Genomic DNA, 21,665 nt, shown 5'->3' with positions numbered 1-21,665 from the left:
GGTCGTGTAACCAGCAACTGCACCCTGCTCACAAAGCAGACAGCTACACGTTGTTAGCGCAGGTAGGGGCGGGGGTGGTGTGAGGGAGGGAGGTGTAGGTCCTCTTCCGACAAAAGCGATGTGGATATCTATTCCCGTAACGCGCCTCGTGACGTTAATTAGCCGGTGCCTGTCATGGGTCCATAGTAGTTAATTCGCACGTGTCCACGCCAACGGTGGTGCTTGACACATGACAGTTAATTTCATAGATAGCAAGCAAGGAGAATTACATAATGTGGAAATATTTGCTCTCTCTCTCTGTCTGTCTCTCTCTCTCTCTCTCTCCTTCTCTCTTTTCGTACTTACTCTTCAGAAAACTACAAGCCAGATCCTAACCTTCCTCATTTCGTCAAGTATTCATTCATCATTTTAGCATGTCCCCTTTCCTTTCTTCACAGCACGTAACACATGTCATATTATTCACTAGATTCGCAGCCCGCTGATTCGCTCGCGTTTGCGTAGTTATTACAACAAAAACAGTTTGATAAACATACAATAGGCCTACAGAAAAAACGAATGGGAAGTACAGGTTGGAATATCAACAATATTGGGGAAAGAACAGACTGCTACGCACCGTAATGAAGACACAGTCGACCAGCAGATAGGCACGACGACAAGAATGTTTATCACATACGCTTTCTACCCAACCATTTTACATAAAGGAAAGAACACACAAAAACACATTCACTCAATCATACACACAAAAGCCACGCATACATTATCACTGTATAATGCTGCTTTAGCCAGTATCGCCGGATATTGATCATATTCCAACCTGGATACCCCATTGTTTGAGTTTGCCTAACGAATTTTCTTCTATCCCACAAACCAGTCATGTCTTCTTTGGTTACTATCCTCTAAGGTGTTACTTCGCTCTGTGTCCGTTATTTCTCTTCTTCCCTGTGTTTTGCATTGCCTTCCAAACCGCAGACACTCCGACATCCGAACAACAGTGTCAATGGTCTCACCCCCATACAACACTCGTGTAAGTGACAGAGTTGTTTGTTGGTGCAGCATCTCATGCCGAAAAATCCGATATTTATTCATTGTTGACATATCCTCCCTTTTAAAAAAGTTTCTGGCCAGAACAGCCTGAGACAGCGGACAAAATACAGTGTGTGTGTGTGTGTGTGTGTGTGTGTGTGTGATTGTATTTATGTGTGTATGTGTTTCGCATTCTTCTGAAGAAGACTAGCCGTAAACGTACGTGAACACTCTTTTCGTCATGCCTACCTGTTGCTCGGTGAGTGAGCAGCATTCTCTCCGCTTCAGAGTATAGTTATTCCCTCATGAAGTTTGTAGTATGCAGTCCGCTGCACTTCAACAGGAACAATGATGTACATAATTACAAAAGCAGAAGAAAAAATGATATTCAGTACGTCATATTAAGGTTGTCAGCAGCACAAACAGGAGTTCACAATACCTCAACGAAAAGCTTTGATCACTTATCCAATGACATAAAATGCCTGACGGAGAGCAAAGTAAAATTTGAAAGTAATCTGGAAACGTTTCCCTTTAACAACTGCTCCACTATTATGTGTAAATGGTGACGGATAGGAATTACTAACGTCTATGTTTAATTAAAAACCAAAAAACTAATAAATGATCGCCATGGAGCCATATTAAACAAATGACGTTAATATAGAATGACTCATTTCACATCATTACGATTCATCATGCAAATGACATATGGAACATAAAATTGACTGACTATTGGTGCATCGCAAAACCATGGTATGGGTTTATATGCTTTGAAAACCTCAAAACGAAATTCAAAACTAAAATCGAGCAGATGATGAAAATAGACGAACATTCCAATTGTGATTTGTTTAGTTACTGCTGAACAACTGCCGTATACTGGCGAGAGATATTCCTGGAAAAGAAGCAGATATGCTACTTTTGCAAAGGTAGGAGGCCTACATGTAACAAAGTTTAGGTCACCATTACTAAAAATGAGATACATACATGCTAAAGCAAAATATCCACTTTACGGGATCTAAGAGTTTGAAACCGTTCCCTTAATCACATTTCTTGCATTTATGCATTGCACAATGTTGAAATACGTTTTAAAAAGTTGTATCATCGACTTACGCTGTAAGTTGGTATTATCGGCTACACTGAATGACGCATCATAGGTAACATTTCAGAGTGAGAAGATGTGTTGTCTACTAATACAGTGACACGAACTCTATTCTGCATGGAAGTATACCTCTATGCACTTCTGTTTCTTTGACATTTCAATAATCGACCACTTTCATGACATGCACAGGATACGATAGCCTACCTTGCTTCTTTCCTCATTGCACACGTTTATGGGGTAACAGAGTAGATGCAGGTAAGCTTTTTGCTAGCGTGAACATTAGGAAGCTTGTGCATACGAGTAGACAGCTGAAAAAGTAACGAACAAGTAGCAGTACCAGTAAGAAAACGAGCATTTGCTGTCAGTATGAATACAGTAAAACTAGAACTGAGTGTACTACGAAAGCATCCTTTTTATATCAAATCCTTCACTTCTTGGTTATTTGAACCACAAAATACATCTTAACTATATTAACGAGGCGAGATGTGTTGTATTACTATAGCGAGTTCACATTCTAGAACAGAAAACCGTTCGAAATGGCATTCCTGACACTATGTTATTCATGTAAGTACCGTATATTTTAGTTTTTAAAGCAGCTGCTGTGCATATACGACAGGAACAATGAACAAGAATCAATGGCAAACAGGAGTCTGCTAATGTTTGGAGCTGTTTAAGATGGCGACAGGCCCAGCCCACTCAGGCTTCAAAACAACGTAAAGCGTATGTCTATAGCTCCGTCTCCCTCCTTTTTTACCTCCATGTTCATTGACATAGGACAATTATATCTATGGTCAAAGTTATATTTTACTTACACGTTCTGAAATGACCATTTCTATATTAAACTTCTGCAAGACTAAAAAACTGTCAATGCGTGGCATGAAGTGCTGCATGCTTGTATGGTCATGTAATAAGTGCAGCAGTGCCTACTTGATTAAACTATGTTGATTATCATAAAAATACAATACATCTTATATAAAAGAATATTAAATATTTTACTTGCTCCTAAAGTGACATTTGCTAACAATAAATGCAAACAACTGACTCACTTGAAGTAGAATTATTATGTGCAATCGATGGATGAGGTGATACTGGATAATGATTTTTCACGACTGTACTTAGCGCATGGATGTATAAATAAATTATGGAAATTCCTTAGAAAAATTTTGTTGGATAATTCTGTTTGGTTACTTGGAATGTCTTTCGGAGATACACATTTGTGAGAATGAATTTAGGTTTCTTGGAGTATGCTCATTTTATTTCATTTCTACGTTGTGTCTTACGTCTGTCACTTGATGTTCATCTTCAGCGTTGTGTAGAGCAAATTTAGATTGATTAAGGTTTTTAAACCAACAGCATCCATGCGTTTTCGGAAACATATATTAAAATTTATTCCTGTTTGTCCAGATCGTATCTTCTAACATGTCTTTCAAGTGAGTTCGTGCATTTCTTTTGCTGTTATTTTTAATACTAAGGATGGTTATGTAATTTGTTTTGTTATTTAAGTAAAACCTGATTATGAAACCCCTTCCTCCTAACGATTTGCTACTTCATATGACAGTCTTCCTAAGTATTACATGTTCACATATTTTTCTGTTAGGTGCGACATGGTGTTATTTAATGTTGAGGTGCCTCTGTGGTTGGTCATGTGGGAATTCATTTTGCTATTTAGCCCAAATATTAATTCTGGATCGTGTTACTGTTGTAAGCAGTTGTTTTAATGGTGTTTATTTCATCAGTCTGGGCAGCTGTTTCTAATGGGATGTTTTGCATTCTATTGATCATTACTCTGTATGAAGCAATTATGTGCTTATAAGGGTGACGTGAGGTTTTTCTGATTGTGCCATCTTCGTATGTTGGTTTCTCCCTGTAAATTTGAAAATTATCTCTGTTGTTGAAGTTACTTATGGAGAGGTCCAGGAAATTTAAACCTTTGATTGTCTGGTATTCAACAGCGAAGTTGATATTCACATGTATTTTGTTCATAGTATTTTTTTTTTGCAAGATTCTCAGTTACTTTGTTAACCATCTGGAATGTTTAAAAGTGACAAATAGTAAATATCTATATTTATGTTTAACGAATACACAAAATACCAACAATCAAGGACAAAGACATATGTCATTCCCTTCATTTATTTCAAGAAAACGTATGATTCTATTGCTAGATAACCCGTAGTATCAGTAAGAGAAAAACTGGATTTGGATCAGAAAAAAAGTAACGTAATAAAATCCACTACTATAAATAAGTTTTCAAAAGTTAAATTCCTTGGTGCAGTATCAGCAACATCGGAAATGAAACAGCAGTAACATTGGTGCAGTATCAGCAACATCGGAAATGAAACAGCAGTAACACTAGGGATGAGGTTTCCCCATTATTGTTCGATTTCGCATTTGAGGAAGCAATCAGAGAATGGAACAGAAATATAAAGATATAAATAACACTGGGTTCCAAAAAGAAGAATCTCAGAATAAACTGCACTACTTTTATAGATGATATGGTCCTATTTTCTGAAACAATTAAGAAGCAAAGGGACAATTCCTCCAACTAGAGAAAAAAGGAGCTAAAATAGGTCTACAAATTTCCTCTAAAACGTCAAAATCATGACAAACAACGTAAACCAGAATAAATACCTGAAGTCCAGCAACACAAATCAGAAAGAGTAAAAGAATTTAAATATATGGAGGAATGGATTAGTTAGAATGTAACAGAATGCAAAGCAATAGAACCCAGGAGAAAGAAACTTGAATTAGCCTTCGTTTGACGAAAGAGATATAAAACGAGAAATCTCTTTCTTGGGGGTCAAAACTAAGCATTACAAAACATTGATCAAGCCAGAAGCATTTTATGCAGCAGCTAGAACAATAGGTCAGATAGAACAATTAGGGCTAAATGTAATAAAGAATTAAGAAAAATCACTAAAACAAAATAGTACACATCAGTAGTGAAACTGAAAAACTCTCAGGTACTATGCGAAAAAAGTGACTAAATTTTTATGGACGTCTTCTCAGAATGAACTCTAATTGGATAACGAAACGAGCACTTGATCTGTTCCATAACCACATAAAGAAACCTAACTAGTTTGTGGAAACTGAAAAAGAACGAAGCGAATGAAAATTACGGAAAAGTCATTACTCTATAGAACAGCTCACATAAGTGCTAAAGTCGAAAACATAACGTTCCAGGCCACATTTCAAATAAAGTAGAAACCCATAATCTCGGAAGAGGAGAGAAGACGATCAGAGAGAATGAAGAAATACTGGCCACAAAGGAAGGAACAATATGCAAAGAAAAAACTGATTCCTCGTACTCCAAAGCGGGTGAAACGGAAGATGAAGAAGAAAAACAACAAGAAGAATACACAATAAGACGTTACCAGTATCCATAGCGAATAAGGTTAAACAGAATGTAACTGCGATTGCAGGTGCCTGATTTGAAGTGACTTGCGGAAGAAGGTTTTTCTTATTCTGTTTGTCTTAAATAAACAAAAATTAATTTTATAATATCTTCAGAAACAGATCAGTAGGGATTAAGGACGAACAGAACGAGAAATTGGTAACTACATTCGCAAAAAATTAACTTGTCTTGTCTAGTATTGAGTAAGTGGAATAAAGCAGGACGAGGGAGGGCAGATAACGAGCAGACACGTAAGATGGATATCTGTGGTTTCCGTGGAACGGTACTCACCGAACGCCAGAGCCAGCAGCCAGATGATGGCGATGGCCGTCTTGGCGCGGCCCGTCGTGGAGTTGAAGCGCAGCGGGAAGCAGATGGCGTACCAGCGGTCCACGCTGATGAACGTCAGCGTCAGCACCGACACCGCCACCGACACCGTCTGCAACAGCAGGCACAGCGCCCGACATACGTCACTCAGGGCCGACATTCCAGGGGGACTGTAATCATTTGTATCAATTTAGTCAAGGGGAGGGGCGGAGCTTCGCAGTCTGCAAACTTCGCAGTGTACCTCGGATACTGACGTTCCACTTATGTTTTAACGTCTATACTTCACAAGCCTACTTAAGATGGGCACCCGAGGGTAATTCAGTTCCGATCGATAATGATACCCGGGAATAGCGATTATTGGTAAACCTTCATGAAAACTTATGCTCTCTAATTTTTCCCGCATGTCTTTTCGTGGTTGTTAAGCGGAAGAAACAAGACTGGAAGGCCAACAACGAAGTGCTTGAATTAAAAAGGACGTAATTCAGGGATCTAGTCTGTTGCCCACCACTGTTCTCTACATCGAAGAAGGAATGACAGAAATAAAGAAAGCCTTAAGAGCGGTATTAAAATGCATGATGAAAGAGTATCAGTTATAAGTATTACCTAATAGCATTGCTACCCTCAGTGGAAGTGAAGAAGAATTACAGACTCTATTGACTGGAATCAACAGTGTAATGAGTGCAGATAGATGGACTGACAGTAAATCGAAGAAAGACGAAAGTAAAGAGGAACTTTACACCAAATTAGTCATCACAACGTAGACAAAGCACTAGGAAAATGGATATTCCTGGGCAAGAGAAATCTACTAGCATCTAATTTAGGCCTTAATTTGAGGAAGAATTTTCTGAGAATGTACATCTGGAGCACAGCATCGCAGTGAAACATGGACTGTGGGATAGAAGAGAATCGAAGCAGTTGAGATGTGGTGCTACAGAAGAATGTTGAAAGTTAGGTAGCTGATAAGGTAAGATATGAGGAGGTTCTCCGCAGGATCGGCAACGAAAGGAATATAAAGAAAACACTGACAAGAAGAAAGGACAGGATGGTAGAGCAGCTGTTGAGACATCACGGAATAGCTTCCATGGTACTGGAGGAGGCTGTACAGAGTAAAATCTGTAGGAGACAACGGAGATCTAAGTAAATCCAGCGAATAACTGTGCACGTAGTGTGAAATTACGACTGTGAGATGAGCAGGTTGGCACAGAAGACGAATTTGTGACGTGTCCATCGACTGATGCTCCCGTAAAGAAATGAAAAAAGACTCTATACTACTGTTCGATGAGCGTCTCCATGAAGCATACACGGTTACTAATATATACTACTGGCGGTGGTACATTTAAATATTAATAACTTTCATTTTCAGCGCTATCAATTTAGTTGCACTTCAGAGTGATTCCATGAAAAATTAATCTTCGCATCGTCATTTGAATGGGCTTTCTTGCCGCGCTAATTAACTTATGCGAAATCTTATGTGTTTCGCATTATTTTATGGCGTCGCTTATTGAGAAGCATTTTATTGAAATACCTCAGAGTACAAAAAGGTACGTTTGAACCTCCTTGGACCAACCCCACTGCGCGAAAGCACGCAATGGAATACTAGCATGTGGAGCAATACCAGTAAATTGCCAGATGACCTCAAACGGAAATGAATGATTTAGGACTGAATATAAATTGGATATATCTCACCAGACATCTTGCACGTACAGAGGTCTGCACAATAACATGGCTTTCCATCAGACAAAGTGACTTCATCAGAACAGCTCGCGACCCAGATCAAGAAACACTCCAACCAATTGTCCCCCGATGCATTGGCTCACTTACTTTGAACAAAGAACCGGTATGGCTTTCGTACTGCCAACGAATGCTGTTGTCTAAGAGCCAGCTGACTCCCAAGATTTAATTTGAATGCAGTGACTGAATAGACGGTCTCTGGTAGTGTTGTAAGTAGTGTGTAAGAACTCTACATTACGTTGAAAACAATATAGCCAACTTACGCCATTCTTTGCGTTGTGTAAGAATGGAAATAAATAAGGACTCAGATATCGATAGTAACAATCTTAGGGTGAAACATGGGAGCGTGATTCTAAGTATTGTTGTGAGACTAGTTGCAATCTGAGGGCGAAGTGTCGGTCGAGAGGTCGGAGACAGAAGACGTGCCACGCTGCCCTCACGTCGATGATGACATATCTTACAATATTCAAGGTATGGTTTCACTTATATAGCCAGGAGAGATTTAGATTGCCTAACTACGCTTGAAGATGGAATTCAGCGCATAATTCGCAAGCATAACGCAAAAGCAATTGCAGGGTTAGGCTCGTGATTGTTAGTCCATGTTTTGGTTGTCAGTTAAAGAAGCCTCCATATCTTCCAAACAATGATAATTATTCTCCACATCCGATTAATTAATATGCTGCGGTTATTATTTTGTTAACGTAACTTTGAAATTGAAATAGTTTTTAATCTAGCACTCGGCCATTATTGATACTTATACAGTCATTGTGAGGCATTTCGCCATTATAATACTTTGTAATAATGATTTCTGAAGTTTTTAAGAAGATTTAATTTATATAGTCCCTTCTTACAAGTCATTTAGTAGTTAACAGGACCCAAGCAAAGTCCTTATTAAATCATTCTTAGTAACAATAACTTTAGCCACTGCTGCCGCATGCCGCTGCAAATTGCTGTAAACCACATAGAAAAAGGCCGTCATCTATAGAGGTGAGTGCAAAACGTAGAGCCAAAACAGGGACAGAGACACACCACAACAGGTTACGTACTCTAACCCAGTAAATTCTGATGCACCGGTCAGATTCCGTATCACTTGTAAATTCTTGTTCAAAAACGCAGTCAGATAGCTTATCCAAATATTAGCTTCAAGTTTTTTACGTAACGATCGGTTGAGGGCTTAAATTACAGTGAAACTGACACTCACACAACATGCTCGCAGTGTTATGCGGGTTAGATTCCGATTACTGATAGCTCAGGTTGCGTACCGAGTTCATTTTCAGAGACGAACACAGGAGTATTTGTTGTAGGTGAGTTATTGTAGGTAAGTTGTTCTAGGTGAGTTACAATGTCTTTATCGATAAATATCTTGATAGGTTAAAGCAAGACCTCAAAGATAGTAGTAAAATAAATTAGATACTGTTTTTGTATATAGGGCAGCCACAGTTATGAAAGCACGTTGGTAACACTTCAGAATTTTTAAAACGTAAATGGAAATCACAGTGAAAATCAAAAGTGTTTTGTCTGTAATAGTTAGCCAAACCATCCAGCAACGTCTCTGCATGGCCGCAGCTCCGTCTGAGACATTTGTCGTAGCGTTGTACCAACTTTCCAACACCCTCGCCATTGAAGGCAGCCGCCTGCACTTTTTTGTGGTAAGGTTATCGGTCCCTAGGCTTACATGCTACGTAATCTTACTTTAACTTACGCTAAGGATAACACACACGCACCCATGACCGAGGGAGGACTCGAACGTCCGACAGGGGAAGCCGCGCAAACCGAGCCAGTAGGCCCAAGACCACGCGTTTACCTCGCGTGGCGCCTACACCTTTCGCCGATTCTCTACGCTAATGTGCAGTTCATTGTCTGTGCCAAAACACTGACTTCATAGCCGGCGATTCACGTTAGGTGATATGAAAATCAGATGGAAGAAAGTCTGGGGTGTATGGAGGGCGATCAAACACTTGCCACCGAAAACGTTGCAGAGGCGTCCTCATTGCCTCTGCAGAGTGTGGCCGAGAACTGTCATGAAGAAGGAAGTGCATGACAGTTGTGTTGTGCGGGCTGCATCAAATCAGGCGGAATCTGTCACGGGCACTCATACTTGGCGGGAGACACTGTTTTCTAGGCATCTTTACGTGGTCATTGTTCTCATACAACTGAAAATACAGACGCGATCAAAAGGCTTACTAGAGACACTGTCTAACACGACTATGCAACGCTTTATCGGATTTTCACTGTGGTTGTCACTTCGCGACCGATCGGTCTTTACTTCCAGAATACGCTTCATGTATTCTGTGCTAGGAAAAACGAATTTATTAAGTTTACTTTGTGGTTTGGGTGCCTAATCATTACATTTCATTTCATTTCTTTTTTGTTTATGAATTAAAATGCAGAGAAAATGACCGAGTCTTTCTGAATACATTAGAATGACTGAATGATTGAGGGCTATGCGGCTCCAAGAATCCAATGAACATTGTGAGACGTGACTTGCTGCAGCTCGAGAACATCAGACTTATACTCTCTGTCTGAAAACTCTTTCCGAAAGCGAGACGCGACATACCTCTAATCGAGGGAGTCATGCATTGTCTCGCTCCTCAGTACCATTCATTCACAGGGGTGTAAGGTTATTTCGGTACATTGCCAGACATCGCATTTGATGAGTGTTGACCTTTGTGTCGATTGCTTTTCGCACGGCCAGCGATAAATGTCTCTCTCCCATGTTAGTGAAGCAAACAAGCTCTTAGATAATGTCCCACATCATACAAGTTCAAATGTTGTATACAAAGAAAATTAATGATTCAAAAATAATTCCATGCGTACCAAGTCTGGAGAACAACTACAAATAAATACCCAGGTAACGCTTGTGTCTCAGTTACTTCTTTGTTGATTTTATAACGTCAGTTTTATGTAACGCAAGTCACACAACTGTACCTGTTGGTATAATATTTAATCTGAAAATAAAATTCACCTCTTCATTAGTTCCATAACTTCTGTATTATAATTTTTTTCAAACATTATTTTAATTTCAAGGACGTCGGTAAGGTTAAAAAGAGGATTACTTGAGGAGTATAATTAGATAATTGTAAAATGAGTTATACACATGCTTCACATAACAGTTGCTCATTCGAGCCCCTTCCTTAAAATCAACTGGCTTACAAAACGACGTGTCGTTGTATTTTCCAACAGTTTATTGAACGTAACTTCTTCTACAATAAAATAGCTGGCTGTGCAATAATGTAGACGTCCGTCTATCTAGCCGGAGATGTGGTTCCTCTCGGTCGGCTGGTACTTCGATCGGCGGTGCAGTACAGCGGCTTCGGTGATATCTTCTCGGAGACTCTGCTATAGCGGTTGCCATTAGCAGCGGATAAAGACTAGTCTGCCTTCGACCGACCGGGCCTATATAGTGAGCTGGAGCCAATAGAAACCGGCCTAGAATCCGTGGACGGATATGTCGCGGCGACCTCTGCGAGGAAAGGTTACTATTAATCGACTGGAATCTTCGGCGTGTTTACCTGATGTCTTCGCCTGCTTGGCTGTTGGTTTGTTTCTCTCATAGCGTGACTGTTATGCGGTTCTGCCAGCCATTTAGAGGAACCCGATGGCAGACAGTACATTTAGAAAACTTCCTCAAGCGGTCACGGAAGTCTTGCAGAAAATAATTCTCGGGCTCCAACTACGTGAGTTTCTTCATAAAAGATTTCGGATGAGCAAAGTGCAACTATAGTTCCCGGGGATGGAAAGTAGTACGGCCCCGTAATGACGCAGTAGCAACAGCTCATTTTCCAGGGGACCATGTCCCTGCTCTTACAGAAGAAATAACTCCGACAGTAAGGAATTTGAAGTAATAGATCGAGTGAAATGTACGCGGAAAACATTTTGAAAAATTTGAAAAAATACAACTTCATTTCGTTCTTGATGTGAGCGTCACTCGGTGCAGCGATATCTTATAACAAATGTTTGAAGTGATGGAAAACTTTGCATAATATGGTCGAACAAACGTACACAGAAAATCAATAGTTTTGCATTCTTTGTTAAATGAACTGCTCCAAAATTTAGCGACGGGAGAAACCATCAAATAGAGATTTAAAGAAGACAAGTATGTATTTCAGGGGCATGCTGCTAGATTTTATTACCGGTAGGTTCGATCAACATGCAAGTGGTTCGGGAATGCTCCACGATCTCTAATGTGAATCGCTAGAGGCAAGAAGACCATTCTTGCCCTAAACGTTGCTCAGAAAGTTTAGAGACCCAACATTCGAGACGGAATTCAGAACAATGCTGTTCTCACAATCATGCATTTCTCGTAAGAGCCGCGAAGACAAGAGAAGGGAAATTAAGGATCCTACTCGAACTATATAGACAGTTGTTTTTTCCACAGCCCATTTGCGATAGTAACAGGAAAGGGTATAATTAGCAGGGTTACAAGATACCGTCCGTCATTCACTGTACACTGTACGGTGACTTGCGACGAACTGCAAAGACCGATTCCGTGTTGGAAATGGGAAAAAAGTCCTATGAACATCTCTCCGGAAATGGGTGGTGGGCGTGCAACGACAACAGATCGTCCCGGAACACAGTACAGAGCTGCATCACACATGTGCCACAGTAGATGTTCAAAACGGTGTCCATGGGATGCAACGAAACCGTTTGCGCATTCCGGTCTCTCTCAGAATAGCGTCACAGACGTTGTGAACACGCTGTTGAAGGGTCTGCACATTAGGAACTGGTTCGGCATACATAACGCTTTTCAGATGCCCCAACAGGTAAAATTCCAGGGGTTGAAGTCTGGTCATCTAGCAGGAAACGCTACAGGGCCTCCGCGTCCAATCCAACTTCCGGGGAAGATGTTGCTGAGATGGTGGCGAAATGTAATTCAGAAGTTGGGTTGCACTCCATTCATTATGCAGATAACACATAACCTGTCATGTTGCCATAGGCAAATTCTCAAGCAGCCCAGGCAGAGAATTCCGCAGGACGTCCAGGTACATTCCCCTGTAGAGGCGCTGTAAAACAACAATCGGTCCAAGTATGTGGTCGAAAAGAATCCCTGCCCGCACATTGATGCTGAACTGATGCTGATGAGACATCTCAACTATTCCCCGAGGATTGTCTGCAACCCAAAGAGGACGATTATATAGAGTGATAATGTCAGTTTTGTTAAAGGTTGCTACGTCGGTAGAGAAGGCTGACGGCAGTATTGCCACAATGATGATGGTCTGGTGCACGAACCATCGACAGAATCCTTTCCGTAGAGGGAAATTCGCTGCTGTTAAGACTTGCACTCGTTGCAGGTAATAGGGATAGAAGCTGTTGTCATGCACGGTACACAAATCGCACTTTGGCTTACACCATGTTGGCGGGCCCTTTGCCTGGAGATTGTACTAGGGTTCGTCTCAATATCCTGTAGAACCTGTCCCTCCCAATCTGGTGTACGCACAATCCGCCGCCTCCTGCTCGTTCACCTGTCTGAAAAGACACATGATCACACAAACATCCGAAAATGACTTCAAATGTTGTGTGATGTGGTTGGTGATACTTGTTTTGGTATAGCCGTGCTGTCTCTCGACCTTTTGTATCTGCTTGGCCGTACACAAACACAATCTCGTCTTGTTCCCGACATACATACCGGACCATTCTGCTCCTCATGGCACGCAGCGTCAGTCACGTAGCTTGCAACACACAAAGAACACACAGCACGTGGTCAGAGAACTTTCATTCGTCCGCGCTGTCTACCTTTGCTACGGTACACAAGTACACAGAACCATTTTTCCATTTCCAGTCAGGAAACCGTCCCTGAAGTTTGTCGGTTTTATCGATATTCATACTGTATGGAAATGACAGTACGTAGTTCTGATTATAATTTCTGTGATGGACTTAAATGCTCTAGGTAATATCGTCGACCAAAGAGTTGTTTTCCAGACATTTCTGATAGAAAGACTGCGGTCTAGACGATGTTAGGTCAGTTATTACGTGAAATTACAATGTTGCAGCGCCAAGAATTTGTGTGCTAATACCTGTATTTTATTCGCTCCAATTTAAAACAGCATCGCTGGAATGTAATTCATTTCAGTAGATGTTAATAACTTAGTTGTAACGTGGCTCTCAAATCAAATTTTCTGAATGCCTACAATCTGCCACACTGATTGTAGCCTCAAAATTCCTATTACGCTTTTATTCGTTGTGCAGGCTTTACACGGAGGTTATATTTGCATTTCTCTTAGAATAAAAGTAAATGACAGTGTCGTAACTTCATGTTTTAACAATAACAATGAAATGCGAAACATTTTTGAGAAAATTATACTCTACACAACAAAACCGGATCCATGTGCAGCTTCCAGTCGTCATCTTAGGAGCGGTGGCAATGAGGGAACATCTGGATGAAATGATAAACAATAATAAATATATGTATATACTAAGATGGTATCTGTTCTTTCGGACATGTCCGAAAGACCAGATATCATCGGTGAGCTTGCAGCTCGTTAGAATGAAATTACAATGAAATGAACACCCTTAGCTACTTACAGGCGTTGAAATATGTCAACGGGGACAGATGTAAGCAGGAGATACCGGGTTCGTGTCCCGGTCGGGGCACACATTTTCGTCTGTCCCCGTTGACGTATGTCAACGCCTGTAAGTAGCTAAGGGTGTTCATTTCATTGTAATTTCATAATAATAAATATGTGTCGCAGGATTATAACTTTCATTATTTTAGATCGTAACCTATAACGGATAGAGGACAAGTCTGCATGCAGTCTCCGATATTCCTCTTTAATAATAGCAACTATGAAAGAACCTCTGGATAAAAATACGAAAACGTAAAAAGATAAAAGCTTTTGGGCACTTACACGAATCATAAACATTTTTATTTGCACATAACCATGGATTTAAAATCATAACATAACGGTCTAATTAAAGGCCAGTCAATTATAATGAAATGAAATGCAGCACGCACGTAAATTTCTTTCTCCTTAATAACAGTAGAAAAGAGAGAATATCCTGTTACTCGATTAAGATGTAAACAGTGTCCTATACACTAGCACAGATCAGGATTGTAATTACCTGTTCATTTTAACAGATGGATCAGTTACGGTCTCATTAACATATATAAGCTATAAGAAAATTATTATCGAAAAGACAAAAAAACCTTCACACGAAAGCAGCAAACAAGCAAGCGCCTGCATGAAGAACCTGAAATGAAAGGATACTGTAATCCAGAAGAGCCAGTTCGGTATACCATTGTCATTTATTTAACAAGTTTGCCTGTCATATTGCAACATTCGGTCTCAGTCACAGGGGAGTTAAATTTGCAAAGACAACGTTACCTTAAGAAATTCTAGCGATATAGCTAATAACACAAACGTTAAATCATTCTAAATAAGTTTTCGCTTTGCAACTTTCTGGTGGACAAAAACTGAATGCATGCGGCTCACGAGCGTCCTGAAAACTTTATTCGTACGTGCGGCAGTACCTCGCATTGCAAACTAGACAGAAGATCTCGAGCGTTACTTTCGAGACTAGCACTCCTAGAAGAAAGGATAGTTCGGAAACAGCGTGATGACGGGTTGTGACTCATGCTTGGGTAGCTCAGTTGGTAGAACAGTTGCCCGCGAAAAGAAACGTCCTGGTTAGGAGTCCGGTCCGGGTCAAGCACACTGTTTTTATACGCCAGGAAGTTTCATACCAGTGCACGCTCTGCCGCAGAGTGGAAATTCGTTCTGCGTTTGCACTTTTCTTGGAGTAATCTTGAACAGTTCACTGTTACACTTCTAACCGTTGCTCTTGTAGATCAAAGGGTTGTGCTAAAAATAAAAATTAATTTAGTCTTGGACGAAATAGACATGGTGAGTGTTATGATACAAATTCAATATGTATGTTTCTGGATGAACATATATATAATTTTAAAAAATAGAATGTAAAAATGTTTATTAGTAACAGACACAGTAATGTCTCATATAATCACAAGCAGAATTAGGACACCTGTGATAACACGAGATCGACTTCTATATTCCTGTGTCGTCCAAGTCTTCCTCCTTGGAGTGCATCCAGTGTGTGATAATCGTCTTCAGGTCTTCGTCGTTCTGGGAATGCTGACTGGAGGTCGGGAGTTTACTGAGGTGCAAGAGAAGATATACATCGAGGGGCAAGGTCAGGGTTGTACGGCGGATGATCAAACAGCACGCGGATGAAATGCTTTGGAACAGTTCTTGTGCACCGAGCCGTATGTGGGAGAGTACTGACAAGGATAAGCACTACTTCTGCACTGAGCATACCACGCATCTTGTCTTGAATGACGTCGCAATTTGAACTGCGTTTCACAGTAACGGTTAGGGGTTCACTATTTCACTTCTGGACAGGAAGTCTATGTGCAGAATACCCTTCCTGTCCCGGAGCATTGTGCACATCACTTTCCACACCGACACAACATGAGCTTCGTCTTTACAGGAGATCTACTGTGCCACCAAAGTAACTACTGCTGCTTGGGTTCAGGAACAAATTGATTAGCCCATGTCTTATTGCACGTGAGAATCCTATCGAGGAAGCCGTGTTCGTCAACACAGTATCGCTGTAGAAATGTCAATGACGCTCCTGAACGATTCATTTTGTGTGCAGTTGTCTAATTTTTCAGCACCCATGTAGCACGCACTTTCTTGAACGGTGATGTAATTTTACAGTTGACTATCCATTATTAAGCAAAGTCGATCACTACCACTAGCAAGAGAGTCTTTGACCCTAACCCATAGTGATAATATGTAATTTAAACAATTTTATACATAAGATGTGATTGTAATAACAATACATTTCTAAATCTTGCTGATTCCACAGATACCGTGTAATATTTCTGATACTGTATTTTAGTGTTCATGTAAGAAGTCCATATTTCGTATGTTAAAACCAGTTAAATATGGAATCCCATATTTTGTAAGCAAAAGCTAATGATCCGTAATGACTATACATCGTAACAGGGTAATAGGTCTATGAGGGCCCGTTTATTTGGCTAATCCGTAAATTGTGTCAAGTATCAACTAAAGAATTCATGATGCAATACCAAAATTAAATTGAACGACTTTTTTGAAAATTAATCTTCATGCAACCAGTGTTACACAACAAAAGAACATGTTTCACACAAACAACTGCGACCGGAACGCATCAGGTGAATTATTATTAATAAAATATTGATCATGATATTAAATACTCCAATACTTTGGAAATATTAGAAAATCGCAAAATGTAAGAGGAGTTTTTAAATCAGAAATTCCTTCAAGATGAGCCGTCTTCACATCATTCCAACGTCAGTTTGAATTTCGTAAAAATTACATTTATTTTGTTTCACTAAGACGGCAGAACGATTTGTGGAAGGAACAGGCGACTCTAATATTGCTGGTACCGTATTAACATACATTACGATTTCTGCTATATGCAAACGACGGACTCTTTTATTGGAAGAATGGTCTAAATTAAAATAATACTAGCCAACAGCAGGTTACTTCTACTATGAAGTACATAATCATACTTCATTTCTGTGACCTCGTTTACCCTAAACTGCTCTGGAAGGAATGCCTATAAACAGATTTTTCCAGTTCAGAATGAGTTAACACTGAAGTAGGTCGTGTGAACAACAATACATGTATTTTTGTAATTGCCTACCAGAGTAAACCACGGCCAATGCTGCTTACTGTGATAGTGAAAGTGAGCCATGCTTACATAATAAATGTTATTTACAGAAACTTGTTTTGACGTATTACTTGGTAAGTTCACCAGACAAAAAAATCAGTCACTTCTAGAGAAATCATTACAAGCATCATTTAATAGCGCGTAATTCCGTCCATGGGCTTGATAACTGCCTGTATTCGGTTAGGAAGTGAATCGACAAGGTTGTGCAGCTAAGTCACGTCGCCGGCCGGGGTGGCCGAACGGTTCTAGGCTCTACAGTCTGGAACCGTGCGACCGCTACGGTAGCAGGTTCGAATCCTGCCTCACGCATGGATGTGTGTGATGTCCTTGGGTTAGGTTTAAGTAGTTGTAAGTTCTAGGGGACTGATGACCTCAGAAGTTAAGTCCAATAGTGCTCAGAGCCATTTGAACCATTTTAAGTCGCATCCAGGTTAAGACGCTCGCTGACGATTTGATCGCGCAGTTCCACAAAATTGTGTGGATCTCATATTGACGTTTTACCCCACAGATTTTATACGTGGTGCAAGTCAAATGAATTTGCAGGCTAGTCGAGATGTAATAGGGTGGGTGAGTGTTCAAGAAACAAGTCACATATACTTTCAGCCTGATGGTCTTTGCTGTTGTCGTCTGTAAGAGCCTGTGTTAGCAAAAACTTCTTGCTACTCTTGCTAGACGACCAATTCCAAATGTTCATTGCATGTAGTTCCAGTCGCAATGTTCTTGTGCTAAGAGGTGCGGATGGACCTTCTTGCCTGCAGCAATTCTTTTCGGGTTTGGAAACGATTTTGAGTCACAAGGTACTGTCAGTCAGCATGATTTTCCGACCAGAATTCTTCCGTCGTGTTTCGTGGCCATGTATTTTACACCACTGCTGGTAGATACATTGAAATGTTCGCCGTGAAATACCAAAAAATCCAGCAACTTCAGACGCCGTATGGGCGCGGCCAAAGACAACGGCCCCTTTTTGCCACTCCGTTACGTCCTCGCATTTACCCATGTATACGTACAATATTCACCTGGAACATAAATGTCTCATTGGTAGCTATTATCTTATGCTCACGAAGAGGCAGTGCACGCGCGGATGAGCACGTGACTTGATCGGTCCGCCATCTGTAAAGGCTTAACCATTCATCTGTGCGTGCACACTGGAGTGACTAATTCTCTCACTCGGCGGGCTTAAAATTAACAAAGCACAGCAGAAGCCTAGGAGTAAAGTCCTAGGCAGGACTGCAACCAGGTTAATTAATTCCTGATATGAAATTCAAAAGCTAGAACTGTGGCGTATTCTGTGAGGTCTCAGTGTAATTGTTTATGGACCTCGAATTTAAGAGGCACCACAAGAGCAGGTGCATAGTGACAATTTCATTCAAGAAAGATTATCCGCGAAAAATGGTAGCTGAGATCTATAATTGTGCAACGAGGGCTCCCCATAACGCGCTCACGCACCAACTCCACAAGGTCGCAATTGATGAGGGTTTGGTCGCCCGTGGCCATATTCAATATAGATACTTTGACGACTTTGGGAAAGTTGCCTATACCATTGACGCATCATCAGTTTGCTCATGGCCTTTAGGCCGATCTAACCATTCAGATCGGTGCTACGTCTGGTGATTTTTTTTAAAGAAAAAAGAATAGAAAATTACAGAGGGAAGCTCGCAGTCGGCTGGAGATTGAATATGAGACGCCATTTTACGCCTCTGCTTCAGCGATACTGACGACAGCAGAGACTTATCCGGTAGTCACATCATTGTTACACAACAAGACTTCCGTCAATAAAAACGATCGTGTAAGATTTCGGTCAATAAAAGCATTTTACAACTGTGGCGCATTTGTTGCTATGAACATGTCGCAGAACAGTTGTGGATGTTCAATAAATAAAAATTTATAAATATGTTTGTACTGTATTGTATGGAACTGGGGACCTAGAAACGACGGAGAGGCTTCGTCCCCACCGTAGTCCTCAGTGGTTCACAACCCCACAACAGGCTACAGCAATCCACTCACCCCACCGCCGCCCCACACCGAACCCAGGGTTACTGTGCGGTTCGGCCCCCAGTGGACCCCTCCAGAAACGTCTCACACCAGACGAGTGTAACCCCAAATGTTTGTGTGGTAGAGTAATTATGGTGTACGCGTACGTGGAGAAACTGTTTGCGCAGCAATCGCCGACATAGTCTAACTGAGGAGGGATAAGTGGAACCAGCCCGCATTCGCCGATTGAAAACCGCCCTGAAAACCATCCACAGACTGGCCGGCACACCATACATCGACACCAATCCGCCGGGCGGATTCGTGCCGGGGACCGGCACGCCTTCCCGCCCGGAAAGCAGTGCGATAGATCGCACTGCTAACCGGGCGGGCTTAAATATCTTTGCTTAGAACAAAAATAAACTTAATTTCAGGTTGACTCTCTTACTTCCCATTACTTGCAGCTGCTGTGCTTCATCGTGTTTGTTCACTGAACTACTGTTGCTTCATTCGAAAGTACTGTTGAATAATTCTCCCTATAAATTAGGTGTTCTTGTGTTATTTTCCAGTGTAAATAGTTAATCATATATCCGAGATGTGGAGCTGTATCCACCATAGCACCCTGGTAAAAGCAGAGCGCTTAGCTCTGCTGCTAAAGTTCTGAAACTGGTGACCGACGAGACGTGACCCGCAGCGTAATACACAGCAGGGCACGGCGGTGCAGCTTGGAGGCGGCGCGTGGGCCCGAGGGTCCTCCAGCTGAGCACATAATGGCCACGGGGCTCTGCGTGGGCAGCCGCAGATGCTCGAGCGCAAAGTGTTCGCTGGCGGCGTGGCGCGGCGCGACAACGGCGCGCCTGTCATTCATCGCTTCATGGCGTCACGTAACAATCTCGCTTATTTTTTGTATCGTACTGAACGGACACACTCATCCATTCGGCATGCCGTTTCGCTACATTAGGCTGCGGTAAGGAAGTGTATGAGATATAATATTACACACCGACGAAAAAAAGTAATTGCTATAAAGTTGTGAAATTTCGGGAACACATTTGTCTGTGTAACATACACTCCTGGAAATGGAAAAAAGAACACATTGACACACCGGTGTCAATGTGTTCTTTTTTCCATTTCCATACTTGCTCCGGACACTGCGAGAGGGCTGTACAAGCAATGATCACACGCACGGCACAGCGGACACACCAGGAACCGCGGTGTTGGCCGTCGAATGGCGCTAGCTGCGCAGCATTTGTGCACCGCCGCCGTCAGTGTCAGCCAGTTTGCCGTGGCATACGGAGCTCCATCGCAGTCTTTAACACTGGTAGCATGCCGCGACAGCGTGGACGTGAACCGTATGTGCAGTTGACGGACTTTGAGCGAGGGCGTATAGTGGGCATGCGGGAGGCCGGGTGGACGTACCGCCGAATTGCTCAACACGTGGGGCGTGAGGTCTCCACAGTACATCGATGTTGTCGCCAGTGGTCGGCGGAAGGTGCACGTGCCCGTCGACCTGGGACCGGACCGCAGCGACGCACGGATGCACGCCAAGACCGTAGGATCCTACGCAGTGCCGTAGGGGACCGCACCGCCACTTCCCAGCAAATTAGGGACACTGTTGCTCCTGGGGTATCGGCGAGGACCATTCGCAACCGTCTCCATGAAGCTGGGCTACGGTCCCGCACACCGTTAGGCCGTCTTCCGCTCACGCCCCAACATCGTGCAGCCCGCCTCCAGTGGTGTCGCGACAGGCGTGAATGGAGGGACGAATGGAGACGTGTCGTCTTCAGCGATGAGAGTCGCTTCTACCTTGGTGCCAATGATGGTCGTATGCGTGTTTGGCGCCGTGCAGGTGAGCGCCACAATCAGGACTGCATACGACCGAGGCACACAGGGCCAACACCCGGCATCATGGTGTGGGGAGCGATCTCCTACACTGGCCGTACACCACTGGTGATCGTCGAGGGGACACTGAATAGTGCACGGTACATCCAAACCGTCATCGAACCCATCGTTCTACCATTCCTAGACCGGCAAGGGAACTTGCTGTTCCAACAGGACAATGCACGTCCGCATGTATCCCGTGCCACCCAACGTGCTCTAGAAGGTGTAAGTCAACTACCCTGGCCAGCAAGATCTCCGGATCTGTCCCCCATTGAGCATGTTTGGGACTGGATGAAGCGTCGTCTCACGCGGTCTGCACGTCCAGCACGAACGCTGGTCCAACTGAGGCGCCAGGTGGAAATGGCATGGCAAGCCGTTCCACAGGACTGCATCCAGCATCTCTACGATCGTCTCCATGGGAGAATAGCAGCCTGCATTGCTGCGAAAGGTGGATATACGCTGTACTAGTGCCGACATTGTGCATGCTCTGTTGCCTGTGTCTATGAGCCTGTGGTTCTGTCAGTGTGATCATGTGATGTATCTGACCCCAGGAATGTGTCAATAAAGTTTCTCCTTCCT

General features: G+C 42.2%; 1 protein-coding gene across 1 annotated transcript in view; it reads right to left on the bottom strand.

Annotated features, from left to right (window-relative positions):
* Positions 1-20,076, bottom strand: part of LOC126195563 (orexin receptor type 2-like) — a 103,014-nt gene extending 82,938 nt beyond the window's left edge. The window contains exons 1-2 of the mRNA XM_049934186.1: positions 19,897-20,076; positions 5,802-5,949 (exon numbers count right to left, since the gene is read on the bottom strand). Of these exons, the coding sequence (XP_049790143.1) occupies positions 5,802-5,949; positions 19,897-20,076 (328 nt within the window). The remainder of the gene's footprint in view (positions 1-5,801; positions 5,950-19,896) is intronic.
* Positions 20,077-21,665: the final 1,589 nt, after the last annotated feature.

This window comes from Schistocerca nitens, chromosome 7, assembly GCF_023898315.1.
Source record: "Schistocerca nitens isolate TAMUIC-IGC-003100 chromosome 7, iqSchNite1.1, whole genome shotgun sequence".
Lineage (NCBI taxonomy): Eukaryota > Metazoa > Arthropoda > Insecta > Orthoptera > Acrididae > Schistocerca > Schistocerca nitens.
Note: the sequence above shows the minus strand (reverse complement) of the source record. Positions and strands in the feature narration are given on the sequence as shown.